Source organism: Emydura macquarii, unplaced genomic scaffold (genome assembly GCF_026122565.2).
Source record: "Emydura macquarii macquarii isolate MOO-44397 ecotype Brisbane River unplaced genomic scaffold, CSIRO-AGI_Emac_v2 contig_1253, whole genome shotgun sequence".
Taxonomy (NCBI): domain Eukaryota; kingdom Metazoa; phylum Chordata; order Testudines; family Chelidae; genus Emydura; species Emydura macquarii.
Window position 1 is genome coordinate 3,611,841 of NW_027131390.1, and position 21,141 is coordinate 3,632,981.

Below are 21,141 nucleotides of genomic sequence, written 5' to 3' on the forward strand. Positions count from 1 at the left end.
ATACTTGTTACATGCCAAGACAGGACCCTGTTTTTCTTGTAAGAAATGTGGTAAAATAAATGTTTTTAAAAAGGCAAGTGATAAGAACACAAATGCATAGCTAACTACAGGTCTGTATATACACTTTGTTAGCCACCTTTAACATGGGTTCTTGGTGAACAGGACAGACTGACAGTCCGAGTCAGCGTCATTTCCAGAATAGCAAGTGGAAAAAAAAAATCAACACTTTAAAAACCAGTGACCACATAGTAAAAACTGTACACCGTTGTCCATTAACTTAAAAAGCAAAGTCACTAGATGGTATAAGAGTGAAAACAGGTGCCTTTTTACTTTGATAATAAAGTCTTTTCCCCCCTAAGTTGCACAATTATCTCCATTGTCTCTGCATGGCTAAGAATAAGACGCTAAAGAACAAGGCTGCTTGTGATAGAAAAACACTGGCAGCAGCAGAAGTGTTCGTGTTTTTATCCATCTTGTTATTCCCAGTAACTTCTGTTACATTGAATTCAAACTCGGGAGAACACTGCTGAAATTCACAGCCACTTCCACTTCCTTCCCCGCTGCTCTCATCACCTACAGGAAACAAATAGATTTTGTTTGTATTCCTTTGAAAGGTCCTGAACGAAAACACCAAAACCCCCAGAGCAGAAAAACGAAGTCCAATGATTCCTTCCTCCGCGTGTTTAATTTTAGGCACGTGCTTAAACCCCACTGAAGTAAAATGCTCTCATCCCTATGTTGGGACTACAACCCTAGAAACTTAAACACACTCCTAAAGTTATGCCTGTGCTTAAAGTGCTGATCTGTATAAGGATGGATTCTAAGTATTAGGAAAGTTCACATTCAAACAATACCAGATGGGCTTTATTTCCTGCTCCTATATGCTTGTATTCTCAATAGTGCATCTGAACTTTAATTAGCTCCTTCTGTATAAACAACCCAGGTAAAACACACACTTACTTATATCAAGAAAGTCAACATCATTTCCATTGTAAGCATTCTTCATTTTATTGGTCATCACCCGAAGGGCCATGATTTGCTGACGAATCACCATGTCTGGTTTTGTAATGTCAACTTCTACCTCAGGATTATTCACCTGATTGGCCAAACCATTTCCGGTCACTGCAAAAACATACCTAAAAAGGGAAAACATTCCATTACAAAGATGCATGCTGAGTTATAAACTGTTTTAAGATGTTCTGAGAGTTCTCTTACATCTTTTGGGTACAGGCCTGCTTTCACTCAGGATTTTGGAGAAACTGCATTTACCTTCCTGAATAAAAAGAGACAAACACCTGTCCCCCCTTGAAGTAAAAAGGCTTGTGAGGACAGAAAAGGATTTTCCATCATTTTGGGCAACGAAGACCATCTCCATGATCCTTCACCTGAATGAGTATCTGAGACTTCAGTGAAGTGTAGTCTGATCTCAATTACACCAGTGTACGTCTGGATCAAAAGCAACAGATTTCGTCATTTGCACCAGTGTAACTGAGACCAGAATATGTCTCCATAAGCATTATTTCTCAAGATAAGAAAGCAAAGACTGATCTCCTCAATAAAAAAGGCCATATTAGTGATTTATAGGGGAGATGCACAGAGATGTAGCGACTGAGGAACTGAACATCCAATTTGCTCAACTCTAGCAGAACGACGATGTGTGTCATCAGATTTGTAAGATCAGACACTGCAAAGCAATATTACTTATTTGTTTTAAAGGCAGAGATTGGAGGGCAAAAGCCATAACAAGAAATTAGATTAGTCTTTCCCAAAGAGTTAGTGTGGCCAGAATCATTCTGAGAAGTGGCTAGAGAGAACATGCTGGCTAGGAGCATTACAGAATACAGCAGAGATGCAAACTATGTCTTTTGTTTTTAAAACTGCAGAATTAACATAATAAAATTAGAATTTATGGTTTGCATCAGAATCAGCACATAAGAGAAGGACAATTTCACAGCTTATTCAGGAGCCTGGTACCAATTTGGAGAGAGACCAGTTACTTTAAAGCAAAGCAAAACTGAAAGATTTGAGAAAACTAACTTTTTCTTACTCTAGTTTGGTTGAAGATGATTTTTTCTGTAAAAACGCATGTTTGTAAGCATTAGGAGTTTGACCCTGATTCAGGAAAGCATCCTTAGTCAAGACAGCAGCATGTGCCTAACTCCCAATAAAGTACATGCTCCATTACTACAGACTGTGAGCACGGGATGCCAGTCAATGTGATTTAAGCACATGCCTAAAATTAAGCCTGTACTTAATGCTGTTCTAAATAGGAATGGATTTTAAGCATCTGCTTAAGTGCTGTCCTGCCTTAATTTTCAGTGTTTAAAACATCATTGTTGCAATGAGATGTTCCGAAGAAAATCTGCAGGGAGGTTTCAGTGTGGGAGTTTATTGATCATCTTTTCAGAGCAGTGCCATGTGGGAAAGCAGTGATACAGGGCTTGAAACATCCACCTACTAACGGCATAGAGTGAGGAGAGTGCAAAGGGGGGCTCCTCTACTGTCCCCCGCTGGGGTGGGAGTGATCCCCTAATACGCCCTCGCCTTCTTGGCTGAGGCAACGAAAGCTCCATTTCTTTTAACCGCTCCATTACCCGAGTCACCAGTGATAAGTTAGAAGGTTTCCCTGGTGGGGAGAGGATCGATGGCATCAAATGCCTGGGACAAGCCATCAGCCCAGGCAGGTGCTGGAACTATTTACTGCGAAGACGAACCAAATCACAGGGAGGCAGAGTTTCAGAGGTCCATGAAATTTAAATTACGCATAAAGGCTCTGCTACAGCTTCCATAGACGTCAATCACAAAATGCCCATGGGTGGGAGGGAAATAAAAACCCCAAACCCAACATTCTGCAAACATTTCTTTCCAGAGGGTTTGAAATGGGGCCATTTCCCACAACACTTTCTGCAATTTTTTTCAGGTTTTTTTTTTTTAAACTTTCTTTTGCTTGGGACTTCAGTGAACAAAAAACCTTGGATTTCAAAGGATTTTTTTTTTTAAATGTCAATTAAAAATGCATCCAAGTTTTGGGGAAAGACTGAACATTTTTACCACACCGAGATTTCCCCCCCAAAAAAAGCCATTTAAAAAAAAAAAAATTCAACTGCTTCTACTTCAAACCTCAGTAGTGTAAGATCAGACCTACAACACTGACAAAGCCATCCAAATTCTCCTGTCTCTCTTTCCTTCCCTCTGATTTCTGTTCTAAGACAACGCTCTTGTGGATTCCCAACCCTAGAGGAGACATGTCACTTAAAAAAACCATGCTGGGCATCAGTGAGGGTATCTGGCAGGGCTGATTCTCAACAGCAATCCCACCCTGGCCTACCTGCCAGAAATACACCACCATCCCTGGAACATCCTACATCCAAAACCCGATGAGCAGCAGGAATCTAGATGTCAGGAAGATGAGAGCAAGGTGGTCCCATGATTGGGGCACTAACCTAAGACTTGAGAGACCTGGATTGAATCGCCACTGCTGCCCCAGACTTTGTGTAACCCTGGCCAAGTCGTGCTCGGCAAAAAAATAAAATTGTAAAGCAACGAAGGTGCTTAACTCTGACTGACTTTCAGTGGCTCGAAGTCGCTAAGGCAAATTTGAAAATGTTCCCCTCAGTTCCCCATCTATAAGATGGCACTACCCTGCTCCCAGGAAGTTGTGAAGATAAATACAGTCAAGATATTCGATGACAGGCACCATATAAGAACCTGAGGTAGATAAAGAGCTGACCCACAACCAGAGGAGGTTTCGAAGGTCTGAATTACAAGGTCAGTCATGAAGGAAGTTAAATCAGTTCAGCTTATCCAGACCTGCTTTTGGCACTTCCATTCCAACACTCATCCTCCATGACACGCCCTGCGGCCATCTTCTCGTCGTTACAAATGTTGCCAGGAAGAGACGACCAAAACTTTTTGGCTTGCTTCAGTTTTTCCTTCACGTCAGTAACCTATTTAGAAAAAGGTAAGGCAATACCGACCGTCAGCGTGAATGGAACTGTATTCTTAAAAGTAATGCTGAGAAGGCATCTGTATCGCCAGAGATGTGTTTAGGCCAGATCCCGAACGGGTACAAATCAACCGAGTTCCACCAGGATCAACGGCCGCTGGGGGGTTTTTTAAATACAAAATGAAAACCAGATTTTCAAACATACATTAGTCATGGGTGGAACCACTAATAGAGGCCCTTACCTGAAATACAAGGGCTGAGCTAGTTCATGTTTACAACCTTTGAAGAGTTTAAGAAAGTTGCGAGTTTCTTCAACTGCTTTTCAGACAACGATCAGGTTATGAACTGCCAAAGATACAGACTCGGGGTGCACGTACGCGCCCCCCTAAATTTACTTGAGCCTCATCTAGACAACCTGCCTTATAAGCCTGCCAAAGCTAGCTGTGAGAGTGACAAGGACAATATGTTTATTACGATCAGTCAGACAGGGCAATATGCACTCACCAGTCTGTCCAAACTCGTGCCAGCAGCTGTCGTCGGACGCTCCTCCGGGTTGTAGGGTCTAAAGCGAGCACTGAAGCCGCTTTCAGAGACAGAGCGAGAGGCCCGGCTTTGCGTAAGTGTTTTAGGCTGTCCGCATCCTTGGAAAACCTAGGTGGATTTAGAGAATGGGATTTCACACCAGACATTTGCCACCCCTTAGTATTCCTGTCCAAATATCATCTACCAAATGTTCCTTCCCCAGACAGAGATGATAAAATCGCACCGAAATACACAGGACATGCAGCTAAGACAGCTATTTTAATAGGAACAAATCAATGTAAATTGCTGGAGGAACAAAACCAGAATTTTCTCTTTGGCCTTTTTATTTCCTTTTTCAAGTGCTGATGATGTACCTTTTGAGAGACTTGCAAGCTGTTCTCCTGCATGTTCATGATTGCATCAGAAATTTTCACATCGATTGGGTCCATGACTGACTCAATGTTAAAAGGACCTTCTAGCCTCTCAGCCACCATCAACATAGAATCTAGTACAGAAAAAGAGACGTTAAGTGTTTTAATGGAGGATCTTCAAGTATGGCACACAGCAAGTGCATACAGCAGATTAGTCTTATGCTGCTCTAAGCACCCCATTTATATCCTACTCCAAAGTGAAGGAAAATCTCACACACATTACTCGGGTATCGTTTAGAGTATCATTCTTACTAAAGCAATCGGATATTACATTCTGAAACTTCCAACGAACTTGGACAAATGAATGTTCTGCTTTATGCCAAGAAATCTTTTATAACGGGTATTGCTCGACTCAATCTGTCAGCTGCTGTCAAGGATTAGAGCACCATCAGGGCTGACAAAGCAGAAGGACTGGGCAAGGACAATAGGACACCCCGCATAAGTGCAAAAATTAGCCACAGAAATTCCACTGTTGCCTGGGAGGTGTCTTTAAAAGAAGATGTTCTACTATTGGATTTTAGTTATTTCAGCTAGGAAAAGTAAAGGGACTCAGATGAAACTTTGTTGGACCAGAATGCCAGCACCAGTTACGATAAATCTATATACTGCAAAAAACTATATTTAAGGAGGGAGAAGAAACTTCACAATTTGCTTTAATTCAATCAGCAAATATCCAATAGAATTAAGCTCTGCTTCTAGAGAAGATATTACAAGTACTTTTATTTTAAACAGGGCTCTATTGTATTTTTTAAAATATTTTCAGTCAGACAAAGAAAAATAACAGCCTCTTTACATTTGTCAAGAATGAAGAAACCAAAGGAGACAGTGATTAAAATCTACATCGCTAAAGTTTGTAACTTTTTATAGTAGAGGGAACTTTTCACATTTGAAAAATGAAAGTCAAAGGCTATAGTCGATAGCATTATGCAGACGGCACATGCTGAACGGCCAAACTACATGAGACCATCATCACAGGTGTTAGACTAATGATTTACTTTAACATGTGACTTATGAGTGAGGAGATGGAGGAGACCTATGGCAACCATCAACCCTGCCACTGCAGAATCACTCTCTGCTGTACATTTACTAGTCAAATGTAGCATTAAATGTGCCAAACTGTGGCACTTCCACCACTTCCATTGGGAATATTATTAGCAAGAAGTTTTTTTGTAAGGTTCAGTTTGAATTTTCCCTTTAATTCCTCCTGTAACAGGTATGCCCAACATCCCTTAGACTTTTCTTCATTACGAATCTCCCTTTTTGGCGTTGACTCCATTCAAATATTTGCAGATGTGTCACCGAACAGTCATCTCCTAGTTTAGCCAACCTCGCCTATCGTTAACTCAAGGTTTCACCGACTCAGTCCCTCAACTCCATAGTCATTTTTGATCGGCCTCCTCGTTTTGTCAGGATCGGATTACGAAATTGTCATTTTTCAATTGTTTATTGTTTTTTAATTCTTATAATTCTATGGCCTAGGTCATGCAGGAGCCTACATGCCAATTGTAATGATCTCTTTGGGCCTTAAAAATCTGTGAATGGGTTCCCTCTTAATTCTGAGGACATGCCTGTACAGCTCCATGACGTGGAAATAGGTGTTTCTCATTTAAAGAACTCGGATCTGTTCAATTTGAGTACTTTGCATGAAACTTATTCCCCCAGTCAGAAGCGTAAAACGTCTGTGGATTTAATACTGGTGGGTGAATGCCTAGAAAGAGACTCCACTAAATACAGAGATTTATTTTTGGCTTTGCCCTTATGCTCAATTCATTTGAAACAATTAAAATATGCCAATTAAAAATACAAACGACGATTAAGTTACCTGTACATTTAAAAACACCAGTGTACTGTATGTAGCAGAAGCAGGCTGATCATATAAACCTACTTCTTAAAAACGCAAATAATTATTTCAAAGTATTTTCTGTGGGCTGACTGATTGATCAGGCATTAGCTAGACCATCTTAAAAACATATAAAAAAGAGATCATTATGAGAACTTCTGAGTGCATAATTCATTTAGCCCACAATTAACTTCAGCCTTGAGAATCATGGCACTGAGCGTATGCGCTCTCTCAACTGAGCCAAGATGCTAATATTTAAGTAGTAAAATCTGACAAGAGCTACAATCGATAGGAAGCACACATGCACAGACAGAAGCAGCATTAACAACAGAGCTGCTGCAACGGTGTGGCAGGAATTTAGCCATCAGAGACTACGAACAGGTCTCCACTAAACGCATTACGTATATATTTATATAGATATAAAAAATAAAGGCAACAACAAACGAAACAAAGCATCTTAGACTGTATTGTGATGGCCTCCAATAAAGTGATGCTTCAAATCTCTGAGTAATGATTGCCAGCATGAATATACCATTGTGTGGGAGGAGAGGAAAATGCTTTTGATGTGCTAGCAAACGGAGACTTTTGTAAACAAGTGGAGCACAACTTAAATGTGTTCATCATTGTCAAAGCTTTCGGGGGTTTTCACGCACATAAAGACCCACCCATCCTAGCTGGGAGGAAGTCGCTCGTTTCAAATAAAAATATTATGAATAGACAGATAATAAACACACAAAATGTATAGTTTTTAAACAAGAAAATCATTCCATTTTGTAACTACTTAATACCCCGAGTAGCCAGGGAAGGCTCCAGATCAATAAAGTGTTTGTGAAAGACTGAAAGGAAACATAAACCCCAATTCTTCTGGCTGTTTGGCGTCTTTGTAAACTTTGAGCTGGGCAGGCCATACACAAGAGCATGGGAATGTAGAGCGAATTGGGGTCTTTGTTACTCATGGTGCCATGGCGTTACATGTATCACAGCTAAGGAATGCAGTCTCTGCTTTGACTGCTGATATAGAAAATGCATTCGGCCTCCAGCAGAGCTGCCAAAGCTGGCTATAAAAGATAACGTAAAGTAATAATTGGCCTTGGAGAATATATTCAACTGTAGCTCTTCGGCAGCGGTGATGGGTGCTGACAAGAGGCACTAAATGAAATAAACTTTCATGAAAAAAGAGAGCAAGAAAAAAAGTGCATCTAGTCCACGGTTTTTATTTGGGGGATATCCGACTGGCTCCTACCTCCTGCCAGGAATTGGCTGGGGTACCCGCCAGCAATCATAACTAACAGTAAATTCCCTTCGGCAGCAGCATTTGACATTAATAAGGTTGGCTGGGATTCAAGATAATGTTAGCACTGCTCCACTATGTGATGATGATGGGGAATGGGTTGCACCTACGCATAATTTATGGTTTTATTGCAGCAAGCCTCCTGAAAAAGTTTCAGGTTCAAAATAATTGATATTTGGATAAATGACTGCAAGGTGGTTCAGAACGTGTGATCTGCCTCACACAAGTTTGGTATAATGCAAAATTTACTCCAGCTCTCTCATTTGTTAAGAGAACACAGAGCATGACAAAGACAGCCCCTTTCCTCAGAGCTTTGGGGACACAGAAGTGGATTTGAAAAACATACAGTTCCATCCCTTGAAGAGCATTTTCCTCCTGCATACATTTGTCCTCGCTTCTGGCATTGAGACGATCCTCAGCAACAAAGCAACTCGTTCTCACTAAGGAAAGCAATTCTTGTGCATTGTGCCACCAATAATCAGAACCCACATCTTCAGCTTCACTGTCTGACTTGGAGAACAAAAAGGCAGTTTTCAGACTTAACCCCAAGATTTGATTTAAGGGCAGGGAAACCTTGACCACTCATTAACAGCAATCATTTGAAAAAGGAAAAATTCCTTTCACACAAAATAGCAGAGAGTGGTATGCGAAGACTGAATTCTACAATCTTAGAGTAGATTAAACGCTTGTGAAAAAATCATGAAAAGGCACTGCAGATTAACACTGTTCATTCATATGGGTTTTTTCCAACTGCTCATTTGAAACAAAGAATGCCCTGTATAACTGTGTCAAGAACACATTTCAAAACTGGTGAAATTATTTATAGGATAATTATTTATAATTGGGAGTTGGGATGACAATTAAAACATTATTAAATATGCCATGACTTTGCACGGTGCTTTACAGAAATAAGAGAGAAAAATTCTCTGCCTTGAAGAGTTAACAAATCTCAGGCCTCAAACCTGCAAAGATTTACACACATGCAACACTTTAAACTCCTGAGAAGACCCAGTCACCTCACGGAGACTCCCCATGCACTTGAAGTGAAGCATGTGGATTTTTTTTTTTTAATAGAAGCCACTACAGAAAGCACAACTTAATGTTTCCAACTCCTATATTCCAGTCAGAACTAAGCAAACAGTGTAAAAAGAGTGTTGCCAGCAAACATGTTTACAAGTATAACACCGAATACCTCAGTAACGAGTGGACAGGTGACATTCTAAGGAGAAAACATTTAGAGAATTATGTCATTCTTCCACCTGGGAAACGTTTACTTATTTTGCCTTGTTTAATAATCTTAATTTTTGTATGCAATTCTTGGACATTACTGGCTTTCTCCAAGTCTCATTTTTAGTTGCATACAACCTGCAGCAATTAGCTGCTTATTCTTTTGTCTGTTTTCTAGCATTATGCTTTCCCTTTCATGGGATTCCTCTTTTCTACTTGGACTAGACGTTTGCAAGTCTTCCACCCTTTAAGCCATTTCAGCTACAAATGGAGCTGAAATACTTAATATTCAAATCTGTGTGCATGCATGTGAAAGTCAGTGTTCTTTAGGATCTCTTGAAAGCCTAATATAGTGCTGTTAAAGTGGTAATTAGCTCTCTACATGGAACGTGCAGACAACATTTTCTTCTGAAAATATTATACACACATATTGTTAATGTGGGCAACTAAGTAACAAGTGTGTGTGCAGGAGAACGTGGCAAAACTGAGTTTTTAAACCAAACTCTAGCTTAAATATGGTAATTATCAACAATTCCTTGTTTTACACCTGCAATTTAAAGAGTGGAAAATCTTTACTAGCCAATTACTTTTTTAAATGTGCTATTACTACGTGTAAATGCACCATTGTCTTGTCAATGGCACTCATGTGTCATTTGTGTACTTCAGCACACCTTACAGAGACAGGACTGCTCCTGAAGAATTCTTTCACAGGCACATCAAGATTCCTTTAAAACATTTTTTTCACATTATTCTGTCGTATTATCATTTATTGAGCACCCAAAAACGTGCCAGGCACGTCACAAAAAGAGAATTTGGTCCCACCCCAAAACTGAAATTTAAAATGTCAAACTAAAATGTGATATGACAACTAGCAAGGGATGGTAAACAAAAGGGAGGTAAAAGGGACAGGAGGGAGTAGGGTAACAGTAATAAGTTTGCACAGCTACCAAATAAAGTACGTGAATATTTTAATGGAAGATGCGGGTCTACAGGCCCAATCTGAAGCTCACTGTAGTTTACAGGGACTCTAATAAATATCTCACCTTCACCACTCTCTGTTCTTGTAGACCTCATGGCAGAAGTAAAGCCTTAGGAGGGATAGAGGCGTGGTGAGTGATGGCTTGGTGAACAGGTCACAGGACAGAGCAGAGAGAGAGAAGTGGGGGACTCCGAAGGTGAAGGGTAGAGTGAAGGTGGAAGAGGTACTGAAGGAGTGGCAGTGAATGAAGTGGAGAACTCAGGCCCAGGCTCATCAAAGCACTCAAGCACAGGTTTGACTGAGAATGTGCTAAAGTCCATCCGTATTCACAGCAGCGTTTCCACACACTGCTAAAGTTAAGGACATGCTTAGGAGCAGAACATCAGGCCCCAGGAGTGGACAGGTCTGTGGATGCCAAAAGAAAAGCAGTGGTTCCTGGAGGAAGGCATAATTACCAGTATCACTGACAGCAGAAGGTCAAGGGAGATGAGGATGGAACGAATGAGAGGAATAAATGGTTATTATTGGGGGCGGGGGGGTTGCGAGCTGTCAGTCTCCACGCATGCGGGTAAGGATGGCCTGGCATGGGGAGGTCATCACTTGTGTTGAGGGGGTCCCAGCAAAAAAATGTCTGAGAACTCCTGTCATAAACAATCTGGAAAAGGGGTTGAACAGTGAGGTGGCAAAATTTGCAGGCGACACAAAATGACTCAAGATAGTTAAGTCCAGAGCTGACTGCGGAGAGTCACAAAGGGATCTCACTAAACTGGGTGACTGGGCAACAAAATGGAAGATGAAATTTAAAGGCTGATATGTGCAAAGTAATGCACATTGGGAAAAGTAATTCCAGCTATACAACCAATATGATGGGATCTAAATTAGGTGTTACCATTGAAGAAAAACATCTTGTGTCACTGTGGGTAGTTCTCTAAAAACATCTGTTCAATGTGCAGGGGCAGTCAAAAAAGCTGACAGTGTTAGGAACCATTAGAAAAGGGATAGATAAGAAGATAGAAAACATCCTAATGCCACTATATAAATTCCATGGTACACCCACATCTTGAATACTGCCTGCAGTTCTGATCATCCCATCTCAAAGAAGACATATTAAAATTGGGAAAAGCACAGAGGAGGTCAACAAAAATTATTAGGGGTATTGAACATCTTCAATTTAAAAAGAGATTAAGAAAACTGGGATTGCTCAGCTTAGAAAAAGAGATGACTAAATGCGGATATGATAGAGGTCTATAAAATCATGAATGGTGTGAAGGAAGTCAAGACGCAAGTGTTACTTGCCCCTTCACATAACACAAGAACTAAGGATCACCCAATGAAATTAATAGGCACCAGGTTTAAAACAAACATAAGGAAATACTTCTTCCCACAATGCACGGCCAACCTCTGGAACTCGTTGCCAGGGGATGTTGTGAAGGCCAAAAGAATATCTGGTTTCAAAACAGAATTAGATAGGTTCATGGAAGATAGCCATTGTTGGACCTATTAGCCAAGATGGTCAGGGACGCAACCCCATGCTCTGGGTGTCCTTAAACCTCCAACTGCCAGAAGCTGGGACTAGACAGGGGATGGATTACTCAGAATTGCCCTGTTCTGTTCAATCCCTCTGAAGCACCTGGGCACTGGCAAAGACAGGATAGTGGGCTCGATGGATGATTGGTCTGATCCACTGTGGCTGTTCTTATGTTAAAAGGATGAAAGAGTGCCAGCGGTAATGGCAGAGCAACGGGTGATATCCGTGAAGGGTCAGTAGTGTAAAAGGTGTGTGTCAGTAGTGTAAAAGGTGTGTGTCTCAAGGCAGGGAGTCTTAAGAGGTGGCAAAGCTCAATCACAGAAGACCCCCATCACTTAAGTGCAGAATTCTCTTAAGGGATATTGGGCCATTAGACACTTGACTTTCACTTTCTTGGGTAGCCGGCTGGGTTCTGGCTACCCACCTACAAAGTAAATAGAATTTATAGCAGGGGTGGCCAAACTGACTGCTTCTCTGAGCCGCATACAACCATCTGCAGAAGTTTGAGAGCTGGGGCACGCCTGCCGGGTTTTAGATCTTAAGCCCTGTGGCAGGGCTCGGGGCTTCTGCCTCATGGGGCGTGCCTGCTGAAGTCCTGAGCCCCGGCAGGCGCCTCCCATGGGACAGAAGCCCCAAGATCCCCCTCCCTGCAGCGCTGAGGCCCTGGCAGGCGCACCCCTTGGGGCAGAAGCCCCGCCACGGGACAGAAGCACCGAACTCCCCACCCTAGTCTGATTGGCAGAGAATGAGGGGGGTGTAGAGAGCACCGCGAGCTGCACTTTAACTGTAAAAGCGCCAGTTTGACCACCTCTGATGTATAGAAACGGGTTGAACTGTGACGGTCCAGAACTGAAGTGCTAACCAGATGAAATGAGTCTGACGGGTATGCCAGACGTGCATCTACTTTTAAACTTCCATTATTGCAAGGGTTGGCCGACTTCAGTAACCTACAAGGGACACAATACAACACAATTCTGCTTTAAAGAGGTTACTTGTATGCTGTAAGTCAATTTTATTCTGAGAATCACGTGAACTGGAGAATGGCTTTGATACAGACACGCGGGGGGCCATGAGGCAAAAGGCCCATGTTAGCATCTAGCAGTGCCACTGAAAGCAAAATAAAGATTACCGTACTTTGATCAGAGGCAAAGAGCATCTTCAGTACCACACACAAATGCAGCGCAAATGCCCCACGTCAGACACACAGGTACACGCACCGTTAGAATCCACATGGTCTCACCTATAAAGTTATTCCACTCTGTGTCCAGATCCCCTTGATTAGCTAAACAGCCTCTCATGACATTAAAGCAGTAGTTGTAACATGGCTTCACAGTGACCAGGCCTCGACAATATGGACAGTACATCATTTTCAGCAGCGCTCGCTCACCCTGCGGTGTTGGGTTTACCTGTAAAAGAAAAGGGGGAAAGGAGAAGAAAATTACATCAGTCACAAAAGGAGGAAAAAACCAACCCACATCTACAACACTGTGGGAAAGAACACGGATGCATCGGAACAGAAACACCAGAGTCAACTATGGCTTCATGTCTGCAACTCAGCTGGGGGGTAGTTCTACCTGAAGAGTAGCGTGATGGCAGACAAGCTATTTATTATCACACACCCACACCCTACCTTTGCCCACCACGTTGGGTGTGCATGGCTCTTGAAAGGACAAGAGTGAAGAGTTGCTTCCCTAGAGAAGTTAATCTAACTTGGATATCACATATAAACACGTTACTTAGGTTGCAAAGACAGGCACTCGAACGTTAGGAAATGCTCCATGTATGGCTGCTCAGGCAACCTTAATTCCATCCCCTTGTGCCTCTATCCTGTGCATGGGGGGGGGGGGCGGGGGGGAGGGGGGGAGCAGAAGTCCTCTGGAAAAGATAGCATGTAATTAAGGGCTATCATAATGCACATGCACATACCTAACTTTGGCTGCAAACGGCAAACAATGCAACTTCTGCTAAAAATAAGGTCAGAGCTTCTTAAAAATAAAAAAATAAAAATAAAAAAAGGTTGTAAGAGTCATTCAAGAATGGAAAGTGTTAGGTAACCTAAGTAGAGAGGTCAATACCATCTCCCCTATAATCAACCAGCAAGGAACACCATTAACTAACACAGGCAGAAAGCTAATGCTGCTCCTTTCCTCCAGTCGGTGCTGTTTTCGTTTTGTTTTCATTCATTTTTACTCTTCCTTGAGCTCCATGGGCAGGGCACTTTCTGGTACCCTGGCCCTTTTACCTCAAATTCCACTAGCCCTAAGACAGATACCCCAGGTTCGTGTATATCTAGTACCTCTCTATGTTAAATAATAGGAGTATTTTCTACTGGAGCCATCCCTGTTTGAATGAAGTTTGCAGCTACACATTTTTCAATAGCACGCAGCAGAGATAAGAAGGGACGAATCGAATCTTCAAAGGGACTCATCCCAGGTTTTTCCACTTATGTTCATCCACACGGAGCTCTGTGAAGTAGGTGGCGGTAATCCCTGATATCCTTTACCGTTTTATTTTTGAAAGGTGACTCATGGTCATTCACATTTTATTCACTCCTCTTTGGCAAACTTTCAGATTACTACACAAAACGATTTTCACATACAGAGCAAGTCTTGGAAGCTGTGGGGAAGAGGGACATTTCCATGATGTGTTAATGCCAACGGAGTTGTATGGTTAAATGCTACACACCAAACTGAGACTATACCTCCAAAAGTAAATAAGCATCGATTAACCAGGTGAATTATGCAGATGGAAAAACTAAGCAAGGTCAGATTAATACAACTGCATTATAGGATCCCTCCCGGCTGTACAAACAACACTGAGACTGGATTATTACTTTTCCCCCAGGGGTGAAAACTGGAAGAGGAATGTAGTGGTCCCCTGTTAAAAGTGGCATTACCAGGTACCATCTGCTGACAGACTGGAGAAGAGAAAAAAAAGCTTGATGGCAAAGAGGCTCAGAAAACAGAAGAAATTGTTGATTTAAACCTTGACACCGTTGGAAGTGACCAGTCTATATCTTTATGCCTGAAATAGATACGATAGCATGCAGGAACAGGAAAACGCATCTGTGCCTTCCCCGAACATTTTCCTTATGGGGTAATGAGGGGCGCAGACTCATGACAATGGATCTCTGCTCTATGAAGCATTGGAGGCAGACCAGACCTGTCAATCAGCCGGAAGAGAGTTCTGTCTCTATGTCTGATAATAGCCGGGGAAATCTCTAACCACTCTATATCGATGAGGAAAATTAAGCCTTAAAGACTAAATAGAGCAATTCCACTGCTGAGCAAGGAATTCAAGGAAGAACCAAGTTTTGAGAGCAAATTAATAATGCCAAAGCTTTTCCCAATTAACAGCCCATTCCAGGTAGGTTGAATCCATGGACCTCATGACTCCCAGAAAGGAAATGTTCAGGTAAGGCACAGATACATTGTCCTATTCTGATTCATAATGAGATCCATAGATCTGTGACACTGGGATTTGCATAGCTGTGTCCACTTGGGTGAGGAGCGGGGGGAACTATATACAGTTGCATACCAATGCAAAAGGGGGAAGCCCTTTCCTAAAAGTTAGCGGGATCCTGCAGTGAAGAGCACCCGTCTACCAAGGGCCGAATCAAATGATGACTGGAAGTCCAACTTGGAGAACGTATGAACAGATATCCAGGTGGCTGCTTTACCCATATGAAGCATACGATCTTTCTGCCCAGGAATTGCCACAGATCTGAGAGAGCCCTCTCATTTCAGAAGATGAAGTTACATTTTTTGACTTCTGTGCTTCTGAGATACAATAGCTTAGCCACCTGGAAAATGGAACATTTTGAAGCTCTCTTTCCCTTTGACACTAGCAGAGAAAACACAAAGAATGCATTTGTCTTCCTGAACTGAGCGGTGCAGTGGAAATTCTTTTGAGAGCTCTGTGGATGTCCAAAGTAAGCCACAGTTTCTTTATGGGGAGTGACAGAACTGAGCAGAATGATGGAATGACAATTTCCAAATCATTTCCTGTGCTCTATGGAGCCTGGAGTCAATCTTTGATATGAACTCAGTGTTTGAGAACCACTCTGTCTTTAAGAAAGGTGTAATATTGATTGAAATTCCAGGAAAAACAGCTTCAACTCAGACACCCTATGTGCTGACACAACTGCTACCAAAAGGGCTGCTTTAATGGTTCAAAAGTAATGAAACGCCTTCAAGAGTAGTTCAAAGGGAGAGCCTGTAATGGCACTGGGAAGCTAGTTAAGAGCCCATGAAAGAACTCTATGCACTTCAGGAGAATGTAGCAGAGATGCTGCTGGCAAAAGACACTGGGTATCTGCGTGAGAGGAAATGCACTACTTTCCCGCTGCACTAAAGACGCTGAACAAAGCAGCAACTTGACCTTTGAGCGTCTGAACTGCCAGACCCAACCTAAGTCCATCTTAAAGAAATCCGAGAATCCATGATACTGAGGCAGACGTACGAGTGAGACCCTTGCCCGATACCAATGGGCCCTTGAATATATTCTTAGAAGATTTCTTTCTGCAAGCCAACCATGTGGATATTCCCTCTTTTGAACAATCTCTTTGGCGTAAGATTCCACTCAAGAGCAAGGCTCAGGCCGACTGGGTTCTGACGCCTGATTCTGAATGGTTTTCTTGCCCCAAGGAGCGGACTGAGGTGATGAGATTCTATGATGCCTGCTAGGACGTGGCTGTCTGTGAAGAGCCTGTATATGAGGCAGCCACTCGTCGAGATAAACATCTCCCTTCGTTAGAAACACTGAGTCCTTGGCCACCAGGAAAAGTAGCCACATTTGTCTCTGGCAGTGATACATGGTGCACATTGAGGATCCTTTTCGCCTTATAAAATGCAGGCTGGGGTAGAAAGAAAGAAATGGTGTGCCAAGAGGCCTCTTCTTCCACATCTGGGCTGCTGTCCTCTCATCACTCCAAAGCCATCTGCTGAAGGGAGGAGGTGGAGTCCAAGTGGTGATGGCAACCTACGACAGAAACGGGAGCAATAACTCAGACATTAGGACATGGTGACCCACGGTGAGAGCTGGGGACATCAGCACAATAGTTAGGGCACAGTGACCAGCAAGGCCAGGATCACGGCCTGATCCTTTCCTCGTCTTTTTAGCATGGCGAGGAACGTCTCTCTCACTGCTACACTTTCCCAGGGTGCAGGAGGAGGGATGCATGTTATCCTCATGCATGCATATATAGCTTGTCTGGTAGTCCTCAGAACCCAGAAACATAGTTTACAATATTCGGTATACTCTTGCCTGAACCAGTCCATCTTCTGGGAAGCTCTTTTAGACTATTTTACTATCTGAGTCTCTGAATGTTGGCCTCCCTCTGCTAAGTAGGAAATATTTCCTTCGTGGGGTAGGGGTGGGAGGTGGTGTATGCACACCTACAGGAATTGGCATACATCTCTGGCCTGGTTTCTTCTGCATCAATTTGTCACACTGCAATCCACGAAACTGAGCAGGGAAACTCAGCGCTGATGATTACCACTCCGTGAAGATGAGCCAGGGAACCAGGCCCTGAGGATTATCCGCACTCGACAGATGTCGCTCTCTTGTGGTAAATAGATTTGACCCTTCGTGCTTCTCAGAGGACACCCCTGAATCAGATTCTTCAGAAGAGGAAAGTCAGGGTCTATCAAAGAGAGCGACACAATACTGCCAGGTGTTGGATCCACAGCACGAACGGAGCTCTTCAGTAGCATCTCGTGCACAACTAGATGACTGGTCGTCTCCAGAGGGGTTGACATACACACAGTCCCAACCAAAAAGACTGCCTCCCTCCACCACCCTGGCGAAACTCTGACGAAGGCCCAGATTTTACAAGTGGTTTCTGCACTGAGCATTGCAGTGCCTAACTGATTTGGGAGCCTGTCATTTTCAAAAAAGGGTTCAGGCAGTTTGAAGCCAAAATCTCACTGACTGTCAATAGGAGTTTGGCTTCTGAGGGCCTAAATCCCTTTGGAAAATGAGACTTAAGCATTGCAACGCTGAGTGCGGAAACCCTTATATACCTTATAAAATCTTAGCCTAATCTGGCAGAGCACAATGCACTAAGGGAAGTGGGTAGAAAAAAACAACTTGGTTTTGACGCTTTAAAATATCTAGACTTAAAGATTTGGCACAAGAAGACTATATTCCACAAGAAAGCTCTCTCTTACGCAAGCACCAGTGCCTCAGAGAAGAACCAGTCTACACACTGGGAAGGGCTAGAGGAATATGGAAGAACAAAATCAGATGATACCATAGGAAAACTAAGGACAACAGGAAAGGTCTCATCTGCTAGCCAGATGGTTTCTACTTCCATAATAAAAGCGTTATTCTGGGGGAGAACTCACACAATTTCCCACACCCAGAGAAGGGGGATTTAAACATCACCAAGTTCAGTTTTCCGTTGGCCAAAAGTTCCGTGTTTCATTCCATTCAGTGGCAAGCACCAGTGCCGTCTCACTGCCTGTCGAAGACGGGTCACTAGACATCATTAAGCCTCAAGTCACGTACAAACATCTTTCCTTCAAGACTGCACTTTATCTGTTTCAGTACTCACGCCTCACAGTTCTCGCACTTCCCAATTTACCACCCCAGCGCCATGTGGCTGCGATATGAATTGGACTGCTATTCTCACACACATCACTTGATCTCATTTCTCTCTTGGTGTTTCACGTGTTTGGTGGTTTTGTGGATTTTTGCGCACAGCTTTCCACTTTTGAGCAGAAGACTCAGTACGATAAAAGTCAACACGTTTGTGCATCCTCCCTTCTATATCTTTGCAGGCAATAGGCCTCACTAATATAGAACTAAGGAGATCTGTTTAACCTGTGAAAACCAACACAAAAACGGTGCTATTTTTAAACCTCAGACCATAGTGCTCTCTATGGAAGTCATGACTAAGATACTACTGAACTATCAGACGAGAGATTGTTTTTAGATTTGCCACTACAGACAGAGAGAGGGGGGGAAGGAATCTGTCTATCCAAATTCTGGCATTTTACACTTTCAAAAGGTAACAAAGAAACAAGTAGGGCTCATTTATAAGAGACTGTTAGGCTGGAGATTTTAAATAATTACCCCACATGGCCACAACTCGAAATGCTTCACTGCTGAGTATTACTGCAATGAAAAGCTCATCAAACCACTGGCGAGAGGCCAGCACCAAGCCCAGCCCAACTGTCCAGCCTATTGATCTGTCAATAGGATGTGCCAAATGCTGTCTTGGCATTTCTTCACAAGTCTGTAATGCTCACTCTGCAATGCCAGGTGCAAGCCCCTAAAACACAATCGTATGTAACAGTAAACCCAGATCTTCTGTGCTGGGTATGTGTTTATCTTGGAAAGAAACTCAAGTTCACTCAAACTCTACTCTGGAGTGACCCTCAGAACCAAATAATCCCCTCTCTAATAAACCTGCGTCCCAAAGAAAGCTCTAGTTGTTGAAGAGGCTTTCCATTAGTAGATACAAGCTCAGGTGGTCCATTATGCTGCATGCACTTTGTAAAGGCTGACAATAGGAATCAATGCACTCCAGGCCCTTTCTTTCATCCTGTGAAATTTATTTACTCTCTATGGTGTTTCATGCCACCACAGCAATCCATTGCACCCTGGTTTCGTCATGTAAAAGACAATTTGCCCATGTCTCTACACTTCGTCAAGTGGGAGGATTTAAAGTTCTTAACGGACGTGTCTTGTCACCAGTCTTAGCATTGGTCACAAGCTCGCTTCTCGCAAACTGATTCTCTTTCTCTCTCACACACACTCACACGACAAGTAAACAACTCTTCAGCTACCCAAAAATATTTCATATATTCTCTATATCAACACTCTGGGCCAAATCACACCATCCTTGCTCACTAGAATGGATAAAAAAATGGTTGTTGGGGTGTGTGTGTTTGTGTTTAAACTGATGGTTTTTTAAGACCATTAAAAAAAATTAAATACTTTTTATTTATACGTTGCTAGTTTCTCTCTTCCCATTTTATAGTCTTATATTGCTGAAGCAGGTATTTTGTATCCGCTTCTTCAATTCGTTTCTTAATTACTGGTTACATTTCTGATTTTACAGGGAGATTTCTTCTGCTAAGATGCTTCAGACTTAAAATGCTCACCTAGGCTGGAAGGAGACAAGTCAAGGGCTCATTAACACCCTTACTGTGACAACACCAAAACTCACACGCAAAGTTGATATGCAAATAGCCCATGCTATATTTGCAACCAGCATCACCTTCTCAAAGAATCACAGAAGATTAGGTTTGGCAGGGACCTCAGGAGGTCATGTAGTCCAATCCCCTGCTCAACGCAGGAGCAGCCCCAACTAAATCATCCCAGCCAGGGCTTTGTCAAGTCAGGCCTTAAAACCTCTAAGGATGGAGATTCCACCAACTCCCTAGGTAACCCAGTCCAGTGCTTCACCACCCTCCTAGTGGAAATGTTTTTCCAAATATCCAACCTAGACCTCCCCCACTGCAACTTGAGACCATTGCTCCTTGTTCTGTCGTCTGCCACCACTGAGAACAGCCTAGCTCCATCCTGGTAGTTGAAGGCCGCTATCAAATCCCCCCTCACTCTTCTCTTTTGCAGACTGAGTGAACTGCTACAAGTTAAGAAAGCTAAAATGCTTCAATCAGGCTATGCTACTGTATCAGGGCTTGAGTCTGAAGTCTTTGGGACTTGTGACCTAAATCACTTAGGTGCTTTTGAAAATCCCACCTTACATGGCTAAATACGGGGTTCGGAGCCTACTCTTAGAACTTGTAAAATGTTGGTCTGTGTGTTTTAAAAAGGTCCCAATGTGGATCTCCTTTCATCCTTAACCCTGAAACAATTTTCTTTTGAAATGACCTTCATCACTAAGAGAAACGTTTTAAATAAAATCACAGTTTTAGTCCTGACATTGTAAACACTTATGCACACGCTTCACTTTACCACAAGTAATCCCACTAGAATCAATCACATTATATAGCTTTACTCACAGAATAGTCTGATTAATGGTTTGCAGGATAAAGATCTTATTTTTAAATATTTGTTTTTTTTATCTATAAGCAGTTTTGTAAAATTTGTAAGACACCCCACCAGCCATAGCATTTTAAAAAACCAAACAGCATCTATACATTTTAATCTAAAATTTAAAGTGCACAAAATTTCATGTTTTCAATCTGATCCTATACAAATCTGTAAGGAAGTTAAAAAGACTGTCACATTATGAAGCAGGTTTTTAACAAATTCTCTTACTTGGTATTAACATCTCATTTTATTTAAAAAAAGGACAGGATTTTGAAAGCCTTTCCACAGTAATGCTGCTTGTTTAATGTTTGTATTCCATTTAAGCGTGTGCAGGTAGAATAGATCTGTCAGTTGAATTTTTCGTTTACTTC

At 42.3% G+C, this 21,141-nt stretch overlaps 1 protein-coding gene across 1 annotated transcript in view; it reads right to left on the reverse strand.

Annotated features, from left to right (window-relative positions):
- Positions 1–303: 303 nt before the first annotated feature.
- Positions 304–21,141, reverse strand: part of GPC4 (glypican 4) — a 104,544-nt gene continuing 83,706 nt past the window's right edge. The window contains exons 4-9 of the mRNA XM_067548020.1: positions 13,005–13,170; positions 4,843–4,973; positions 4,451–4,597; positions 3,811–3,947; positions 961–1,136; positions 304–573 (exon numbers count right to left, since the gene is read on the reverse strand). Coding sequence (XP_067404121.1) covers positions 368–573; positions 961–1,136; positions 3,811–3,947; positions 4,451–4,597; positions 4,843–4,973; positions 13,005–13,170 — 963 coding nt within the window. The 3' untranslated portion in view covers positions 304–367. The remainder of the gene's footprint in view (positions 574–960; positions 1,137–3,810; positions 3,948–4,450; positions 4,598–4,842; positions 4,974–13,004; positions 13,171–21,141) is intronic.